This window comes from Myotis nattereri (genome assembly GCF_964212035.1).
Source record: "Myotis nattereri genome assembly, chromosome: 1".
Taxonomy (NCBI): domain Eukaryota; kingdom Metazoa; phylum Chordata; class Mammalia; order Chiroptera; family Vespertilionidae; genus Myotis; species Myotis nattereri.
In genome coordinates this window covers 60,719,091-60,737,737 of record NC_138075.1, presented here as the reverse complement: position 1 = coordinate 60,737,737, position 18,647 = coordinate 60,719,091, and the positions used below count along the sequence as shown (strand labels likewise).

At 43.6% G+C, this 18,647-nt stretch overlaps 1 protein-coding gene across 1 annotated transcript in view; it reads right to left on the bottom strand.

The window, feature by feature from the left end:
* Positions 1-18,647, bottom strand: part of CEP152 (centrosomal protein 152) — an 80,804-nt gene that overhangs the window by 22,078 nt on the left and 40,079 nt on the right. The window contains exons 14-16 of the mRNA XM_081110861.1: positions 15,063-15,344; positions 11,182-11,313; positions 2,106-2,771 (exon numbers count right to left, since the gene is read on the bottom strand). Coding sequence (XP_080966987.1) covers positions 2,106-2,771; positions 11,182-11,313; positions 15,063-15,344 — 1,080 coding nt within the window. The remainder of the gene's footprint in view (positions 1-2,105; positions 2,772-11,181; positions 11,314-15,062; positions 15,345-18,647) is intronic.

Sequence of the window (18,647 nt, the reverse complement as noted above, 5' to 3'; positions counted from 1 at the left end):
CCAGAAGTAAGTGGCAAGAAATATTCAGTGATGAAAAGCAAGGACCTAAAACCAAGATTACCCAGCAAAGCTATCATTTAGAATTGAAGGTCAGATAAAGAGCTTCACAGAGAAGAAAAAGCTAGAGTTCATCACCACCAAACCAGTATTACATGAATTGTTGAAGGGTCTTTTTTAAGAAGAAAAAATAATAATAATAATATGAACAGTAAAATGGCAATAAATACATACCTATTAACAATAGAATCTAAAAATCAAAATAAATAAACAAGGACTCTAATGCACAACAACAACAAAACTGATGAAAATAGAACCAGAGGCATGGAAACATGGAACAGACTGATGAATCTTGGATGGAATAGTGAGGGAGGGGGGAGGGGAGGAAAGAGCAGGAAAAGCTTAACCAAAGAACTTATATTTATATATGCATTACCCATTGACACAGACAATAGGGTGGGGCAGGATCCAGTGCAGGAGGGCAATGAAGGGAAAAAGGGGGGAAAAAACATCTGTAATGCTCTTAACAATAAAGACTTAAAAAATAATAACAATAAAAGAATTAAAAATATCACCTGGCGCCGGGCTGGTGTGACTCAGTGGTTTAGTAGGGACCTATGCACCAGTAAGTCATTGGTTTAATTCCTGGTCAGGACACATCCCCGAGTTGCAGGCTCAATTCCCAGTGGGGGGCATGCAGGAGATAGCTGATCAATGTTGATGTTTATCTCTCATCAATGTTTTAAACTCTCCCTCCCTTTCCCTTCCACTCTAAAATCAATAAAAACACATTTAAATGAGGAAAGAAAAAAAAAACATGACAAGAGTGAAATGGGATGGAGTGGACTGATCTTTCAGGTTTCTTCAGCTCTAAAATTCTGGGATGCAAAAAGGCCGAGCTGCATCATGGGTATCCTACCAAAACCCAAGGGATTTGCACTTTCTTTTTCAGATGACAAACAATACTATATGATTACCCAAGATAATAAGTTAATTACCCCCACGTATGGGACTGGAATTCAGATTTTTTTCCTAGCTTATGACTCTTTCCAGGAGGTATTAATACCAAATACTTAATTCTTGCCTTGAAAACATTTAATCATGCTATCTGGCTGAATTAACTCATATCTCAACTCTTCTATCAGACAAACCTTATAATACTGGTTTGTTTTTCTTCCTCTAATTACAAATGTTGAAACTGGCTGATCACAATGCCTAGAACAGCCGTGGGCAAACTCCGGCCCGTGGGCCGTATCCGGCCCGTGTGCAATGAATAAAACTATTGAAAAAAAAGACCGTACCCTTTTATGTAATGATGTTTACTTTGAATTTATATTAGTTCACACAAACACTGCATCCATGCTTTTGTTCCGGCCCTCCGGTCCAGTTTAAGAACCCATTATGGCCCTAGAGTCAAAAAGTTTGCCCACCCCTGGCCTAGAATATCATTCTGGATTTTTCACTCATACAAAATTTCTTCAATCATAAGGAGCAAGACTTTATCAAGTGTTCCACAAACTCAAAGCTGGTGTCAGAAAGTACTTATACAATGAGAAGGATACAATAATTTCATTACACATGCATGTACACAGAACACCAGCCAAACTGGGCTTCCGAGTTTGTGTGAGCAAGCCATACCTCTACTTGCTTGTTTCTACATCAATATTCTTTATACTTGGTTGGCACTTTTTTGCCTACATGAGATATAAATTCCTTGAGGGCAACAAATAGGTTTCTAAACTCTTTAGAAGCTCTTAAGAAACCCTACTTTAATATGATGCGTATTTCTTGGAGCGGCAATGCCGAAGAAACAAAACAGGAATGAGAGTTACTCCGTTTCTGAAATATATGAAAGAATATCATATATTTTTTTAGGGAAAAAAGATGTCTGGAGGTTAAAAGCGCTGCCTCATATTTATGAAGAAGTAATGTTATTTTGACAAAAAAAAAAAATGCAATGCTTTGGATTTGTTACAAAAAGTTTTTTAAACCACTGGTTAAAAAACACACAAGTATTACATCTGTAAAATGAAAGGAAAAAATACTGTATGCAACGTCTACAATCACCCTTGATGTTTAACAGCTCTTTTCACTTCCTGGGCACATACCTTTTCCCATTCTGAGTTGGTGTTTTCCGTAAGTAGGGAGAGTAGATCTTGAAGTGCTTTCTGAATGCAGGCCTTTAGTTTTTCAAAATATCGCACAGACGCCCACTTTGAAGAACACGTCGACATGAGTTCTGAGAGTTGCCTGTTCTCTGAACCAGGGGCTTGCTCCTTCGGGGTACCCTTTAGGAGAAGTTCAAGGACAGTCAGAATGTCCTCCTCGTACTGACAGATTTCCAGTTGGACCCGCCTGGCTTCCTGCACAGTCCACTCCCTGCGACTCTGGTCTAGACAGGTTTGCAATTCTGTCTCCTTCTGGAGGAGCAGTTCAGCTTTCTGTTTCAGAAAGTCTTCTTTAGCTGCTGCAAGCACCTCATTAATTTTATTTCGATGATCATCTAAAAACTGTCTATAATCTTGCTCATTTTGTTCTTGAATTCTGTGGATTTCTTCTTGCTTTTCTTTGTTCCATTCACTCCGGGCCTTTGCCAACTCGGCCCTGATAACCACAGGGACTTCCTCGTCCTTCAGTTCCAGCTCTCTCTGAAGAGAATGAATCTTCTCCTCCAATTTTTCCAGGTGTTGCATTTTTCCAGGCGTTGCATTTTTCTTCGTATTTTCAAGCTCGCTTTTCCATTTCTCTTTAGCTTCAGAAACAGCAAACGATATCTAAAGGACATAATGAACATTTTAAAATCTTTAAGATTCTCTCATTAATAAAAAAAAAAAATTAAAGTAATTATTTGGGTTAACCTCTGAACTTAGTAAGAGATTTAGAATCAGAATTAGGGGGAAACAGTGAATTTAGATATTATTCCTAAAATATTCTTACACTATACTTAAGGATCTTTTCCTTCATTTTAAGTCACCTAACATTTTATCTTATGTTATTTAAAAAACAAAATATCTGCCCTGGCTAGCATGGCTCAAAGGTTAGATTGTCGGCCTGCACACCACAGGGTGAGGGGTTTGATTCCTGGTGTAGAGCATGAAACTGGGTTTCAGGTTCGGTTTCTGGCCCTGGTCTGGGTGCTTGCAGGAGGCAGCCAATTGATTTGTCTCTCTTATATCATGTTTCTCTCTCTCTCCCTCCCTCTCCTCCCTTACCTATCATGCTCTCTAAATAATCAATGGAGATCTCCTCCCTCTCTCCTCCCCCCTCCTAAAAAAAAAAAAAGAGAGAAAATAAATAAATAAATAAATAATCAATGGAGCCCAGTGGTTGAGTTCAGTGGTTGAGCATCACTATGAACCAGGAGGTCATGGTTCAATTCCCAGTCGGGGCACAAGCCCAGAATTACGGGCTCAACCCCAGTGTGGGGCATGCAGGAGGAGGCCAATCAATGATTCTCTCTCATCATTGATGTTTCTATCTCTCCCTCTCTCTTCTTCTCTGAAATCAATGTTTTATATACATATAAAATAATCAATGGAAAAAGTGTCCTCCGGTGAGGATTAACAAAAAACAAAAACAAAACAAAACTCGTTTTCTTGATGAAGAATTAGAACTTTAAACTGACCAAAAATATGTATTTGTGATTATTTACTCAAAACTAATTTTAGGAAAAATTCCAAATCACTTGTTTTATACATTTGCAGTTTCAAATTTTATCTAAACCCCCAAAACAAATTAAGCATCATGTACATTAAAGCAAAAGCACCCCCATTAGGAAATCTTATTGTTACTTAGGAATATAACACATACCTGCATAATTACTTGCTGACAAACATAATTGTATTTTAATGCAATTTTAGTGGTAATGCAGTTCATGAAATGACAATAGCAAACAGAAAAGGTTATTGTTTTCCCCTTTGGTTAATTTTCTTTTATAACAGAACAGAAATAGTAGATCATAGAAAATAAGAGTATGTAACCAAAAAGTGACAGGGAATCAAAACACCTGGGCTCTAGCTCTAATCCTGCCTAGTACAGTACAGTGCTTATCAGAGGGGGCTCTAGAGACCAACGGCTGCAGGATCTCAGGAAATAGCTTTGGAACCTCAGGCCCATTCCTCAACTTCTTGGAGCCTCAGTTTCCTCAGCAATAAAATTGGGATAGCCTCGGCCAGGTTGCTCAGTTGGTTGGAGTGTCGTCCCATATACCAAACGGTTGTGGCTTCGATTCCCGGTCAGGGCATATACAGGAGGCAACCAGTCGATGTTACTTGAGGGAGGATTACAAAACAAATAAATACACAGACAAACAAATAAAATGGGGATAATTAGCAAATAATAAGGACTCGATAATTGCCGGGAGCCGGCCCAAAGGACCTGGCATATATGGCATACTGTTCTTAATATGTTTGCTCACCTTCTTGGCACTATGTGTTTTAACCAAGGTCTCCTCTCTGAGAAAGATTGTTTCCCCAGGTAGGGATTTTCCCCTGAAGTTAGGGAGGGAATAAAACCCCTCAACTAAGTGCCAGGTGGGTAATTAATCACTTTAACTATGAACAATCATGCTTAAGCTACATAATCTTGACTCCCTGGAATGGAGATAAGAAACGCCCTAACCTTTGGAATAGAGATTGATAGGATTGGAATCAACTGGTATAAATACAGATGCAACAAGACAGCGAGAGACAGAAATTGGCACAGAACCTACACAGAACGTTCTCTAGAGACAGAAGAACTTCGCTGGAGAGAACATGGCAAAAGATCCTGGACAGAAACTGGCCTCAGAACCTAGAGACAGAACCTAGCGAGAGAACATGGCAAAAGATCCTGGACTGAACCTGACTACAGAAATTGGCAAGAGAACCTGACTAGAACCTGGTGACTGAACCTGACTGGAGAACCTGGACTGAACCTGACTAGAACCTGGCTACAGAACCTGGCTGAAGAACCTGGAGAACCTAGCAAGAGAACATGGACACAGAACTTTGCTGGAGATCCAGACCAGAACTTGGCTGGAGATCCAGACCAGAACTTGGCTGGAGATCCTGGCTAGAGATCCTGGATAGGCTGCTGATCAACTGAACGCTGTCTTCGTGTCATTCCTTCTTCGCCGACTCCGTCCACACCTTTGGGGACCCCTGGACCTGCTGGGGTTGGACCCCAGCAGATAATGTTATGTAGTTATTGTTGCTTTTGGCTTCTTGAACTTGGAAAAGTCAATCTCTTTAGCATTTGGTGTCTTCATCTATATAATGAGCAAACTGGATAATGACCTTGAATCCCTTTTACTTCTAATATCCCCTGAGTGACTCCAAAACATCATTAGAATACAAAGTGTTAAAAGAACTGGGCATCTCCAAAGGCTTGGCCTAGATTAATTAATACTACATTTTTGCTCTGAATGCTAAGATAGGCTATCTGCTTACTAAATTTTCTATTATGTAATTATAGCAAACATCTTCACCTATACAGATTTACACACACACGCCCTATACCTTTATTCACTTGTATGTGCTCTTAAATAGTTGCATATAATAATTTAAAAATTGGAAGTAATTGCACTTGAATTACTTTACTAAAGGAACCCACTAAGAATTCACAGTAAAATTCTTGTGCTCCCAGCAGAATGGTTCGGTTGTGCATGAAACATGTTTAAAGAATGCTTCAGAGAAAACAGGTCATGTCGCAATGGCTGCCTGGAAATCACTGCCAGGAGGCAGGCGGAGGTAGTGGATCCTACGGAATGTGGATGGCCGGCCCAAGCTCACTGAAAGCACACATCCTCTCACAGGAAAGTTTACAAGGAGCATCGGACAGCATTTGTTGACTCAGTGGTTCCCAACTTTGCTGCATATTTGAACCACCTGAGCACCTTCTAAAAATCCCGATGCCCAAGCCACACCCCATACCAAGTAGAACATAAAGTGTGGGAGTGGGAGCCAGGCACCAATATTGTTTTGGTTTTTTTTTTAAATCCTCAAGGGTTTCCACTGTGCAGCAAAGTGTGGGGACCGCCAAACCAACCTGACTACTTCTCAACTCCGGGAAATGGATTTAAGTTTCCACACACTTGATGAGCACTCTAATCCTGAAAGAACTTGCCTCTCTAGCCAGTGCTAGGAAACTGGACCTTGCCCACCTCCTGTGGTTTGAGGATGGATGCCCAACATGTTAACATTGTTCTGTGGCTGAATAATGATCTCAATTGTGCCAACTCCCACCCACGTGTGGTCCAGAGACCAGCAGTGTCATGTCAGCGGGAAGCCTGTCTAAAAGGCAAATTCTCAGGACTCACTCGAGACCCTCCAAATCAGATTTCCAGAAGAGCCCAGAAATCTGCTTTAACAAACCCTCCTGGTGACTCGTGTGCCTGCTCAAGTATGAGAAGCAACACACTGTCCTCTCGTCTCTATATTTCTGCATTCACAAATGTGCAGGGCTCTCTGTTCTTTTTTATTTTTTTAATTAAATCTTTATTGTTCAGATTATTACAGTTGTTCCTTTTCCCCCATAGCTCCCCTCCACCCGGTTCCCACCCCACCCTCTGCCCTTACCCCCCTCCCCCACTGTCCTCATGCATAGGTGTACGATTTTTGTTCAGTCTCTTCCCGCATCCCCCACACCCCTTCCCCCCAAGAATAGTCAGTCCACTCCCTTTCTATGCCCCTGATTCTATTATATTCACCAGTTTATTCTGTTCATCAGATTATTTGTTCACTTGATTTTTAGATTCACTTGTTGATAGATGTGTATTTGTTGTTCATAATTTGTATCTTTACCTTTTGCTTCTTCTTCCTCTTCTTAAAGAATACCTTTCAGCATTTCATATAATACTGGTTTGGTGGTGATGAAGTCCTTTAGCTTTTTCTTATCTGTGAAGCTCTTTATCTGACCTTCAATTCTGAATGATAGCTTTGCTGGGTAGAATAATCTTGGTTTTAGGTTCTTGCTATTCATCACTTTCAATATTTCTTGCCACTCCCTTCTGGCCTGCATAGTTTCTGTTGAGAAATCAGCTGACAGTCGTATGGGTACACCCTTGTAGGTAACTGACTGTCTTTCTCTTGCTGCTTTTAAGATTCCCTCTTTGTCTTTTGCCCTTGGCATTTTAATTTGATGTGTCTTGGTGTGGTCCTCTTTGGATTCCTCGTTTGGGGTTCTCTGTGCTTCCTGGACTTGTAAGTCTATTTCTTTCACCAGGTAGGGGAAGTTTTCTGTCATTATTTCTTCAAATAGGTTTTCAGAATCTTGCTTTTTCTCTTCTTCTGGCACCCCCATAATTCGGATGTTGGTACACTTGAAGTTGTCCCAGAGGCTCCTTACACTATCTTCGTATTTTTGGGTTCTTTTTTCTTTTTGCTTTTCCGGTTGGGTGTTTTTTTGCTTCTTCGTATTTCAAATCTTTGACTTGATTCTTGCAATCCTCTAGTCTGCTGTTGGAACTTTGTATAATATTCTTTATTTCAGTCAGTGTATGCTTAATTTCTAGTTGGTCCTTTTTCATAACCTCGAGGGTCTCACTAGATTTCTTGAGGGTCTCACTAAATTTATCGGCGGTTTCACTAGACTTATTGAGGGTCTTACTAAATTTATCAGCGGTTTCTAGAAAATTCTTGAAAAACCTTATAAGTGTGATTTTGAACTCTATATCCAGTAGTTTGTTTTCCTCCATTTCTGTCATTTGTGACTTGTTTCTTTGTCTCTGCATTTTTTATGCTTCCCTGTGTTGAGAGAGTGGCTTTCTGTGCTAGGTGTCCTATAGGGCCCAGTAGCTCAGCCTCCCCAGTTACCTGAGGTGGACATTCTTGGTGCACCCCTTTGTGGGCTGTGTTGTAGTTAAGCCTTGATTTTTGTAGGTATCACTGGGAGGAGTTGACCTCCAGGCCAATTGGCTGTGAGAATCAGCTGTGTCTGTAGTGGGAGAACTTCTGTGCTGGAGGCACCCTTCTGGGGCAAGACTTGCTTCAGTGGGGCTTTGGTGCTCACTGAGTCTGCCCCCTGAGTGTGTCCCTTATGGATCTGAGGAGTTGTAATCTGGATGGTCCCACTCTGACCACTGGGTACACTGGCTCTTGGATCTCTAAGGAGATGCTAATTTAGCCTCTGCCTGATGCTACCCAGCCGGAACTATGGAGAGATCTGCAGATTCCTCTTCTTTGTTTGGGGTTTGGAGGTGCCCAGATGAGGCCCAGCTGTGAAGCAATGCAAGCTGCTGTGGGGCCTTGGGCCTTCTTTTGGAAGTTCTGGGTCTCTCTGAACCAGCTGCATTTTGTTAGGTAATTTTCAGATTGCAAAGGGCCAGGCCTTTCATATGCAAAAGCCTCTGCGCACACCTTGGGTGGGGCGGGGTCTCAGGGGATCAACAGGGCGGAGCAAGCAGCTATGGCTGCTCCTCAGTCCTGCCCTAAGAGGCCCCACGTCTCAGTGTCCCAGTAATCACTGTAAGCACCTCTGAGAGAAAGCCACCCTAGAGTTCCGACCGATGCCAGGTAGTCCAGTTTCTCCCCGTATGAGTCTGGGTCCCCAGAGACTCACCCTGAACTGTAGTTCAGAGTTGTCAGGAGCTAGTGCCTCCCTCCCGATTGAAAAAGACAACTGTGTCCTCAGTTGCCAGCCCTTTCCACGTGTGCCTCCATACCTCTGCACTTTACTTCCACACTGCACCTCCTCTGAGTCTCAGTGTGCTTTTCTCTTTCCTTCTAGTTGTAGAATTTCCACTCAGCCAGCCTTCCTGTGGTTTAGGATGATGTTCGTTTTGTCTTTTAGTTGTATTTTTGAAGTGGTTGTGCGAGGCAGCAATTTCTGGTGTTTACCTATGCCGCCATCTTGGTTTCTCTCTCCAGGGCTCTGTGTTCTTAAGGAATGATCTCTTTTCTATTTTCTATATTCTACCCAATTTTATTACACTTCAGCTTTGAGACACATATGCATAACACCTATTATTTCCTCTTTCTCTCTCCCTCCTAAATTTCCTTTTGAACTATTTCAACAAACTAAAAAGTATAGAGAATAATAAACACCCAAGTACTGCCACATGACTTAAAACTAGATTAAAACACTTTTACTTATGTTGGATTATTTCCCTAAGTAATTTGTGGAATAAGATTATGAATACAATGTGTGAATCATTTATAATGTCTGTCATGCGCATTATTATCCAAAGTGGCTGTGACATTGGGACAGTAGCGCATGCTTGATATTATAATCCATGACGTTTTGTGTATTACAGCTAAGAAGAGAGGATCTATACATTTGGCACAAAATGGCACCTGAAGTTTGGCTTAGTTTGTATGTCTCCAACCTGGTAGGTATGAACATTTTTCCATTGGTTTTTGCTGTTTGGAATTCTCATGAAGATTATTTGTTCATGTCTCTGGCATACTTATTCATGGATGCTTGTTTTGTTAACATATACTAGTAATAATGCTCTTCCTGTTTGATTCATTTATTTTCCTTATTTTTATCATCTTCTTTTGTTATTTTTTATTACAAGTAAAAATGTTTTAAACATTTATACACATTTTATCCTATTTGTCTTTGCTACTGAGTCTGTTGCCTCAAATTTTATTATGATACATATCTGAAATATCTGAATTAATGTAAAAAAATAACTCCTTACCCCTGGCTGATGTTCAGTGGTTAGAGTGTTGGCCCGAAAACCAAAGGGTCACAGGTTCCATTCCCAGTAAAGGGAACATACCTGGGTTGTAGGTTTCATACTTGCTCCCAGTCGGGGTGTGTACAGGAAGCAACCAATCTATGTGTCTCTCTCACATCGATGTTCCTCTCTCCTTTTCTCTCTCTCCTCTCTCTCTCTCTCTCTCTCTCTCTCTCTCTCCCTCCCTCCCTCTCGTCTACTCTCTCTAAAAATCCATGGAAGGCCTGGGGGGGTAACAGGTGCAGAGTGGAGGGGTCAGTGGGGAAAATAGGAGACATCTATAATACTTGCAACAATAAATATAGAATTTTAAAAATCAATGGAAAATAAAAAAACAAAACTCTTTAATCAACCTAGATTTTATGGCAATGCTGGGTGAGGGTAAACTTAATATTTCCCAAGTGTTATCTGGCTGTCAGAAGAGTGTTTATTATAATATTATTTATTATTCTGTTGTTTTGAAATAATTTACTAATGTTTTATTCACAGTTGGGCCTAACTCTGAAGTCTGTATTTTACTGAATAAAAAAGAATGTTATATTCGTGACTCTATACTATCAGAATTATTGCTTTTCCAATAATTCTGTGTTGGAGTTGGAGTACTACTTCTTTTCTAGAACATTAAAAAAAAATCTCCAGTCCTTTTAGTTTTCCAATAAATTTTAAAATCATAGGGTCAAATTTTAAGACTATGTTCAGTTTGATGGCATTTTGATTAGAATTGATTTACACTAGCAAACTAAGCCGGGAGAATACAAATGATTACAGTGAAGGAACATAAGATCTCTGGAAAGGAGAGTTGGATTGATTATTTACCAAGGAGAATCCTATATAATAAAAGGGTAATATGAAAATCGACCGAATGGCAGAACGACCGTTCGCTATGGTGTGCACTGACCACCAGGAGGTAGATGCTCAACGCAGGAGCTGCCCTCTGGTGGTCAGTGGCTCCCACCCACAAGCTGGACTGATGGCTGGGAAGCGCAGCAGCAGTGCTAAGGATGTCTGACTGCAGCTTAGGCCTGCTCCCCGCAGCATTAGGGTATAAAGCCTTCATTCGGACATCCCCCGAGGGCTCTCAGACCGCAAGAGGGTGCAGGCCAGGCTGAGGGACCCCCGCCTCCCCCAGTGCATGAATCTCGTGTAATAAGCCTCTAGTATGTTATAAGCTGACACAGAGCAAAAGACAATCTTTAAGCAGGTGAAAGGACACTGAATAGCTAGTAAATCGATAAACACCTGTCCTCAAATTTCTCCTAAAGATCTGGCAAGACAGAGTGCAACTGAGTTTCACAGGTAAGGTTATCTTCCTGATTCTGTGAGTTTCAAGATTTCCTAAATATATTCTCTCTCCCTGAGCAACTTGATGACAATGAGAACAGGGACCACCGGCCAGGTGCTGAGCTAATACTTAACATGCATCATCACATTTAACCCTCCAACAACCCTGTGAATCGGCACCAATTCCCAGGACTGAGATGAGAGAAGAGGGCAGGAGGGGCCCTTCCCGGGAGAGTTCTTACCCGTTTGGCCACAGAGACCTCTTGCTGTTCTTCCCATCTCTTCTGTTCCGCTCTGACACGTGCTTTATACTCTGCAAGCTCAGGCAGTTCTTCCAGCCATCGATGGCGAGCATTTTGCACAGCTGTTTCTACCTGCAGGATATTTCGAGAGAAAGAGGTAAAAGGAGGTATAAAATTTCAAAAGGATCCCATTTGCAAATGGCAACTATGATGGCATGTGTATGTTACACTGCACTGTACTACATCACAGTTATAACTGACTTCAAGTACCTCCCCTGACCCCAAACAGTGGAGTCTAATCCATCTGTTCCCATACCGACCCATGCAAATGCCACAATAGGAAGTGAGGGCCTAGAAATGTCTGATGGCCAGTACTACTTTAGAAAGCTCTATACAAAGTACCAACTGCCATTTCCCTATGTATCTTGGGAAAAGGAGAAGGCAGGCAGGAGGGCTGCTTGGTGCCAGCTGCTGTCCAATCAGTACACCTACCCCCTCTCAGTCCTCACGCCCTACACACAAACACACACACACACACACACACACACACGCATTCACACACATGTATGCAAGCACCAATGCAGTCAAGAATGTGTTTGTGACTAAAGAATAAGGGTAATACATCAATTCAGGCAAAAATCTAAGACTTGATGAATTATAAGGCTAATCTGCTTATAAATCTATTACAGGATCATTTATTAAATAATCATTCCTTATTCTCTTGTTTTGAAATACACAGATACACACATACATACTATATCCACACATACACACCAAAGTGCAGCTGATATAAGAGGCTATATTCCTCACTAAAATGTCAAATACAGTTACAGGTAAATTCCAAAGAGTTAAAAATATGGGGAAAAGATAAAGTACCTGTAGAAATTTATATTCCTTACAAAGTTAGTATGAACAATTCCCTTGCTACTATACTATGCTATTTGCTTTTCCTCACAAGAGCTATACTTGAGCTTGATCTATCACTGAACCCTTCCTTAAACATGTCTCTTTGTTGACAGAATATTTTCTTGCTCTGTTCAAGTCTTACGGCAAACATTTCAGAAAATTATAACTGAGGAAGATATACTTGATACCATTACGTACATTTTCCTATGTTTCCAGACTTTAAGGATGCCCTGCAACATCATGTAGAACAATTTAACAAGTAGGCAGAATTTTCAAGTGTTTAGCAAAAGCTGAGTATATTTTTCAAAATGTTACTTCAGGTTATTCTTAAGATTTTTAATAATAGTTTTAAATAATAAATACACAATAAATAATCCTATCTAATAAAAGAGAAACATGGTAATTGGTGTACGACCGCTACCCTTCCCATTGGCTAATCAGCAAGATATGCAAATTAACTACCAGCCAAGATGGCGGCCGGCAGCCAGGCAGCTTGAAGCTAACATGAGGCTTGCTTGCTTCAGTGACCGAGGAAACCAACGTTCCCGCCTGCCTTGCCGGCCTCTGAGCCTGCAGTCTGTAACATTGTAACAAATATAGAAGATAAACAAAACCCCGGAAACCAGCTTTCAGTGAGCCAGGATCTCAGAGCTGGAGTTGATACAGTGTCTCGACTATAGAACCCAGCAGAGGCCTCAAAGCTGGAGCCAGAGCTAAAGCTGGCCTAGAATAAAAAAAAAAAAAAAAAAAAAAAAAGAGCAGTTGGGAGCTTCAGTCACCCACGAGCCTGAAAACAGCCCTCAGCCCCTCACCCAGACTGGCCAGGCACCCCAGTGGGGACCCCCACCCTGGTCCAGGACACCCTTCAGGGCAAACCAGCCAGCCCCACCCATGCACCAGGTCTCTATTCTATATAGTAAAAGGGTAATATGCCTCCCAGCACCGGGATCAGCGTGACAGGGGGCAGCGCCCAAACCCCCTGATCGCTCTGCGGCTCTGTGTGTGACAGGGTGTGGCGCCCCCCCCTCCCCCCCCCCACGGGCCCTGCTCTGTGTGTGACAGGGTAGAGCCATAACCTCCCATCGGCCCTGCCCTGAGTGTGAGAGTGGCGGCGCCCCAACCCCCTGATCGGCCCTGCTCTGTGGGTGATAGAGCACGGCGCCTCAACCCCCACTCCCCCCACGGGCCCTGCTCTGGGTGTGATGGGGTAGAACCATAACCTCCCCATCGGCCCTGCCCTGAATGTGACAGTGGCGGCGCCCCAACCCCCTGATCGGCCCTGCCCTGAGTGTGACAGTGGCGGCGCCCCAACCCCCTGATCGGCCCTGCTCTGTGGGTGATAGAGGGCAGCGCCTCAACCCCCCTATCGGCCCTGCTCTGTGAGTGACAGGGGGGAGATCCTCAACCCCCTGATGGGCCCTGCTCTGAGAGTGACAGGGGGGAGATCCTCAACCCCCTGATGGGCCCTGCTCTGTGAGTGACAGGGGGGAGCTCCTCAACCCCCGATCAGCCCTGCTCTGTGCGTGACAGGGGGGAGCTCCCCAACCCCCTAATGGGCCCTGTTCTGTGCATGACAGGGGGGAGCTCCCCAACCCCCCTGATGGGCCCTGCTCTGTGCGTGACAGGGGGGAGCTCCCCAACCCCCTGATCAACCCTGCTCTGTGCGTGACAGGGTAAGGAGCCCCAACCCCAAAGATGGGCCCTGCTCTGTGCGTGACAGGGGGGAGCTCCCCAACCCCCTGATCGGCCCTGCTCTGTGCATGACAGGCGGTGGCGCCGCAACCTCCCCATCAACCCTGCCTTGAGTGTGACAGGGGGCGGTGCCCCAACCCCCCAATCGGCCCTACCCTGAGCGTGACTGCGGGTGGCATTGCAACCTCCCAATCCACCCTGTTCTGTGCATGACAAGGGGTGGCGCCCCAACTCCCCAATCGGCCCTGCTCTGAGCCCAACCAGGGGCTGCACCTAGGGATTGGGCCTGCCCTCTGCCACCCGGGAGCAGGCCTAAGCCAGCAGGTCGTTACCTCCCGAGGGGTCCCAGACTGTGAGAGGGCACAGGCCAGGCTGAGCAACCCCCCTCCCCCCCCGCCCCCCGCCCCAGTGCACAAATTTTTGTGCACCGGGCCTCTAGTATTATATAAAGGTTCCAGGAACTTCTAAGGTCTAGAAACCCTATCATATGGTACGTGAGGTCAAAACCACTCTGAAAACAATTGAATTCAGACATTCTCCATCTTTTTTACTCTTGTTCTCTCGCGTTGAAACAGTATCGTTCTCTGGGCAACACGCTATGTGGTGGTGTCGCTGCTCTCACGGCCGATGGAATATGTGCTAGAGTAGATGTTTTTGAAAAATTTCTTATGTAAAGGTAGCCCGAGACCAAAAAATTCAAGAAGTGCTGTTATTGATAAAACACACAGCTATCTTTATTCTGTGCACACAGAGCTGTACTTTTCTCGGTGGGACAGTTCTTGGAAATGAAGTGACAAGCCCATTAAAAGTGAAACAGCTTTCTGGGTGTGTCCCAGGGGAGGTAAGGGCACCACTTTGGGGCAGAGGATGGGATTTACAGACCACGTCCCTGCTCAACTCCACAAGTCTCAACACAAACACTGTCGCTTTAAGTTTGCTTATCTACAGCTACGTTGGTGGAATGTTTTCTATACAGGTAGACAGGAAAGGTTCGTAATTAAATTGTGTTTAATTCAGCTGTAAAACCACCGTCTTTAACCTCAACTATCTGAATGCTCAGAGTAACCTCAGAGGAGCAAACATTTTGTCAATGGAAAGAACATACAGAAACGTTGAGGGGCAATAGTTTTTATAACAGAAACATAATGAAGATAATTTTAGGAACCACATAGGATTCCTCTACCCTAGAATGCACAAACATTTTAAAGTATAAAGTTCTGAACCAGTGCAATGATAGCATTTTATAGGCTTTTGCTAATAGACAAGCAGTTCCAGTAATTTACCTGTTTGGCAATGTTTTCACAATATTTGAGTTCCAATTCAACCTCGAGTTTCTTCAAGGCTGCTTTGATAGCTCTTTCCTTTTCCTGCTCTAGATCCTGCTGGGCCCCCTGCTCCTGTCCTTCTGCCACCATTGCCATCTCTTTCTGGGAAACAGCATCTCTGGCGGCTACCTGGTCCGTCTGGCTGTAACAGTCAGAGGTTGTCTTTTTCACTGCCTTTGCAGTTTGAGCCAGCTTAGCCTGCCACTCCTTTTCAATCTGTTGAAAAAGTTCTTCTTTCATCTGTTTTCAAAAGAAAAATCGTATGAGAAGGAAAATATTCAAATCATTATTAGTGAAAACTAGGATAGCCAAAAAGACAGCCACAGCTGTGTTTGAAAACCATCTAGACATTGTTGTGATAATTACATGAGGTTTGGAAATAAAGTCTGTGGAAATATGTTCTCAAGTAATTCCTGAAAATTACTCTTTGACCTTATCTACGTGACATAAATCACATGGAAAATTTAAGTATGTCGTGTAAGGTCAGGCTTTCTTGCTCTCAAGATGCAACCTGCTGGAGGCTTCGGCATTGCCGATACCAAGATGACATGATAGGAAGAAAGGAACGGGGAGAAATGGAGAGAGGAAGAGGGAGAGAAGGAGAGAGGAAGATATGGAGAGAGAGAGGGAGAAGGGGAGGAGATGGGAGGGGGGAGAAGGGAGGGAAGGAGAGGGAAGGAGAAAGGAAGGGAAAAACTTTTGCTATTAATATGTGTTTCCCATAAACATAAGGCTTTCCACAAAGCAGGCACTCTGCTCGTCTAATTAATGAACCTAATTTCAGTCAGTTGAACGGTGTCCACCTGGCCAGCAGCCACAAGGACCAGAGCAGCACAGACTCAGGTGCCTTGTCCTTGACAGCCTACAAGTCTCACCAGACTGTTTGTCAGCCTGCACGCAAGCTGTTCCAAGCATGGCACCTGCCCCCTCTCCTCTCCTAGGTAAGCCCCGGCCTAACCCTGGCCGAAGGCGGGAACATTCCTGCCGTGGGGTCTTCTCCACGTGTAAGTAATAAAGGCTACATCCTTCCTCTCTGGTCCCCCATGTGGTTTTTTTTGGACTATCAAAGGACGGTGTGGCACTCCTGGGATTGGAGCTCTTCTGTCACACTGGTTGTCTGGGTCTTTTCTGGTTCACAGCTGACCTAGACTAGTTCTGTCTTAAATGCCATCTGATTCCTCCCCACCACTGGCACATGCCAACTAGATGACCTCTATGTCTGTTCAGTGCTCTGTGATTTTGGAAAATCTCCAGTGACCAAGGGACCCATTTCTTCACAATCAGGTCATGGGGACTTGCAGCTGCACCACATAGGTGAGTAAGTTGTCTGGTGCTGCATCACAAAACACTGGTATTATTGTTTTGTCTGACTGTTTGACTATAGAAGAAATCCTCAAATTTTCCTCTCTGTGTATGTCTATCCCTCAGGAGATTTTCCCATTTGTACCTGCATTTCCTTTTGAACCACAGCAGAAAATTGCTACCAATTTTCTCTGTTTGTGGGTATATAAGTTAACTTTGCTACCTCATAAACCAGCTAAAATTTAGTGATTTAAAACAACAAGCCTCTCTTATTTTTCATGATTCTGTGGGTCAGCCAGGGCTTGATTCTGGTCTAAGCCAATACAGCTGGTCTCTGCAGGCAACTGGGGCTACATGGTCTAAGCTGGCCTCACTCACATGTCTGGTAGTTAGTGTCATGTCTGCAAGGGCAATGGCGATGACTTGATCACATGTGTCATCATCCAACAGGTTATCCCAGATCATTCACATGGTGGTGGCCACAGGGTTCCTAAGAGCACCAAGCTTCCAAAAGCCTCAATGCATCAATGCTTCCCAATGGCCAGTCAGTCATTCAAGGTCAAATTCAAGGATGAGAAAGAGTCTCTGCCTCTGATTGAGAAGAGCCACAATATCACTCTGCAACGGGGCATGCATTCAGGGGTAGGAAGAAGGTCTGGCCATTTCTGCAATTCACCACCGTGAGGAAGACCTTGTTCCCTCTCTTCATAGAGGAAAAATAATAGATTTATTGGGTATAGGGATCCGCCATCTGAAGATATTAAGAAATATCTATTCCGAAAGTTGTACCACTAAAGGGAAAGAAATATTTGGATAGTTTTAAAGCACTTCAACTTGTTTTGCATGGCTCAAACTGCAAAAAATCCCTCTAACTTGTAAGGACTGACTTAACATGTATTATAACTAAACTAGAGGCCCAGTGCGCGATTGAAATTGAGCAAAGAGGTGCCCCCACCTCCCGCCGTGCGAGGAGGCACCTCGCGGGTGGCCGGGACCCGCGCCTGACTTCTGCCCCAGGCCCCCCAACCCCCCTGCCTGTGTCCGCTCAGGCCCCCCAACCCCCCTGCCTGTGTCCGCTCAGGGCCACCGGAGCCGCCACCCTGGCTCGGGCAGGCTCCCCTGTCTCTGTCTCCATCTCCGTCTCTGCTCCGGGCCTCACCTGCACACGCAACCTCCTCCTGTCCAGTGTGACCCGTTACGGCGTCCCGGCCTAATTTGCATATTACCTCTTTATAGATAGATACCGATATAGATTTAGATATAGATTCAGATATATGAGCCTTAATGTGTACAGGTATGGCATTATGAATGGGACTACTGAACATCTCTGCCTTGTCTATGAGTCTGAAGGGTTCTGTGTGCATGACTTTTTTCCCCTTTCTCTGAACAAGCCAGGTTAACAGGAGGAAAGTTCTGTGTCAATGAAAGCTTTAGAACTTGGAATTCAGCTCCTACTTAACCCCCAGCTGGACTCAATAACTGTTTCAGAACACAGCACATATGAAACATATGAAACTTTGGACTACTGGTTTTGACTATCTTATAGATTCTGTATCCAGACTAAGTCCCTGACCTGAAGCTCAGCCATAGGAAATATGGCTTATGCCCAGCAGAGAAGGGCTACCCAAAAAGTTACTTACTTTTTTCCAGAGTCTAATATCATTCTTCCATTGTATGAGTGTGAACTATATCATAGGCCCTAGCTGGTTTGGCTCAGTGGATAGAGCGTCAGCCCGTGGACTGAAGGGTCCCAGGTTCAATTCCAGTCAAGGGCACATGCCCAAGTTGTGGGCTCGATCCCCAGTAGGGGGTGTGCAGGAGGCAGCCGATCAATGATTCTCTCTCATCATTGATGTTTCTATCTCTCTCTCTCCCTCTCCCTTCCTCTCTGAAATCAATAAAAATATATTAAAGTATATGTATATACACACATATATATGAATATATATAATAGAAAAACAGTTTGGTATAGCTTTACCTACCTCTGGAGGATACGAAATAATTAAAGTCTCTTAAATTTCAAGAAATGCTGTTCTGACTGGCTTAGAAAGACTCCTAAGCCATATAAAGGATATATAAAGAGAGAAGGAAGGAATTAAACTTTTCATGCTCTAAGTACAGTGGCCCTTTAAGTGTGTGTGCGGTTGTAACTACAAAGGGCCAGATAGCACAAGGGACTTTTTTAGGATGATTAAACTGCTCTGTATCCTGATCAATCTACATGTGTTAAAATGTGTAGAA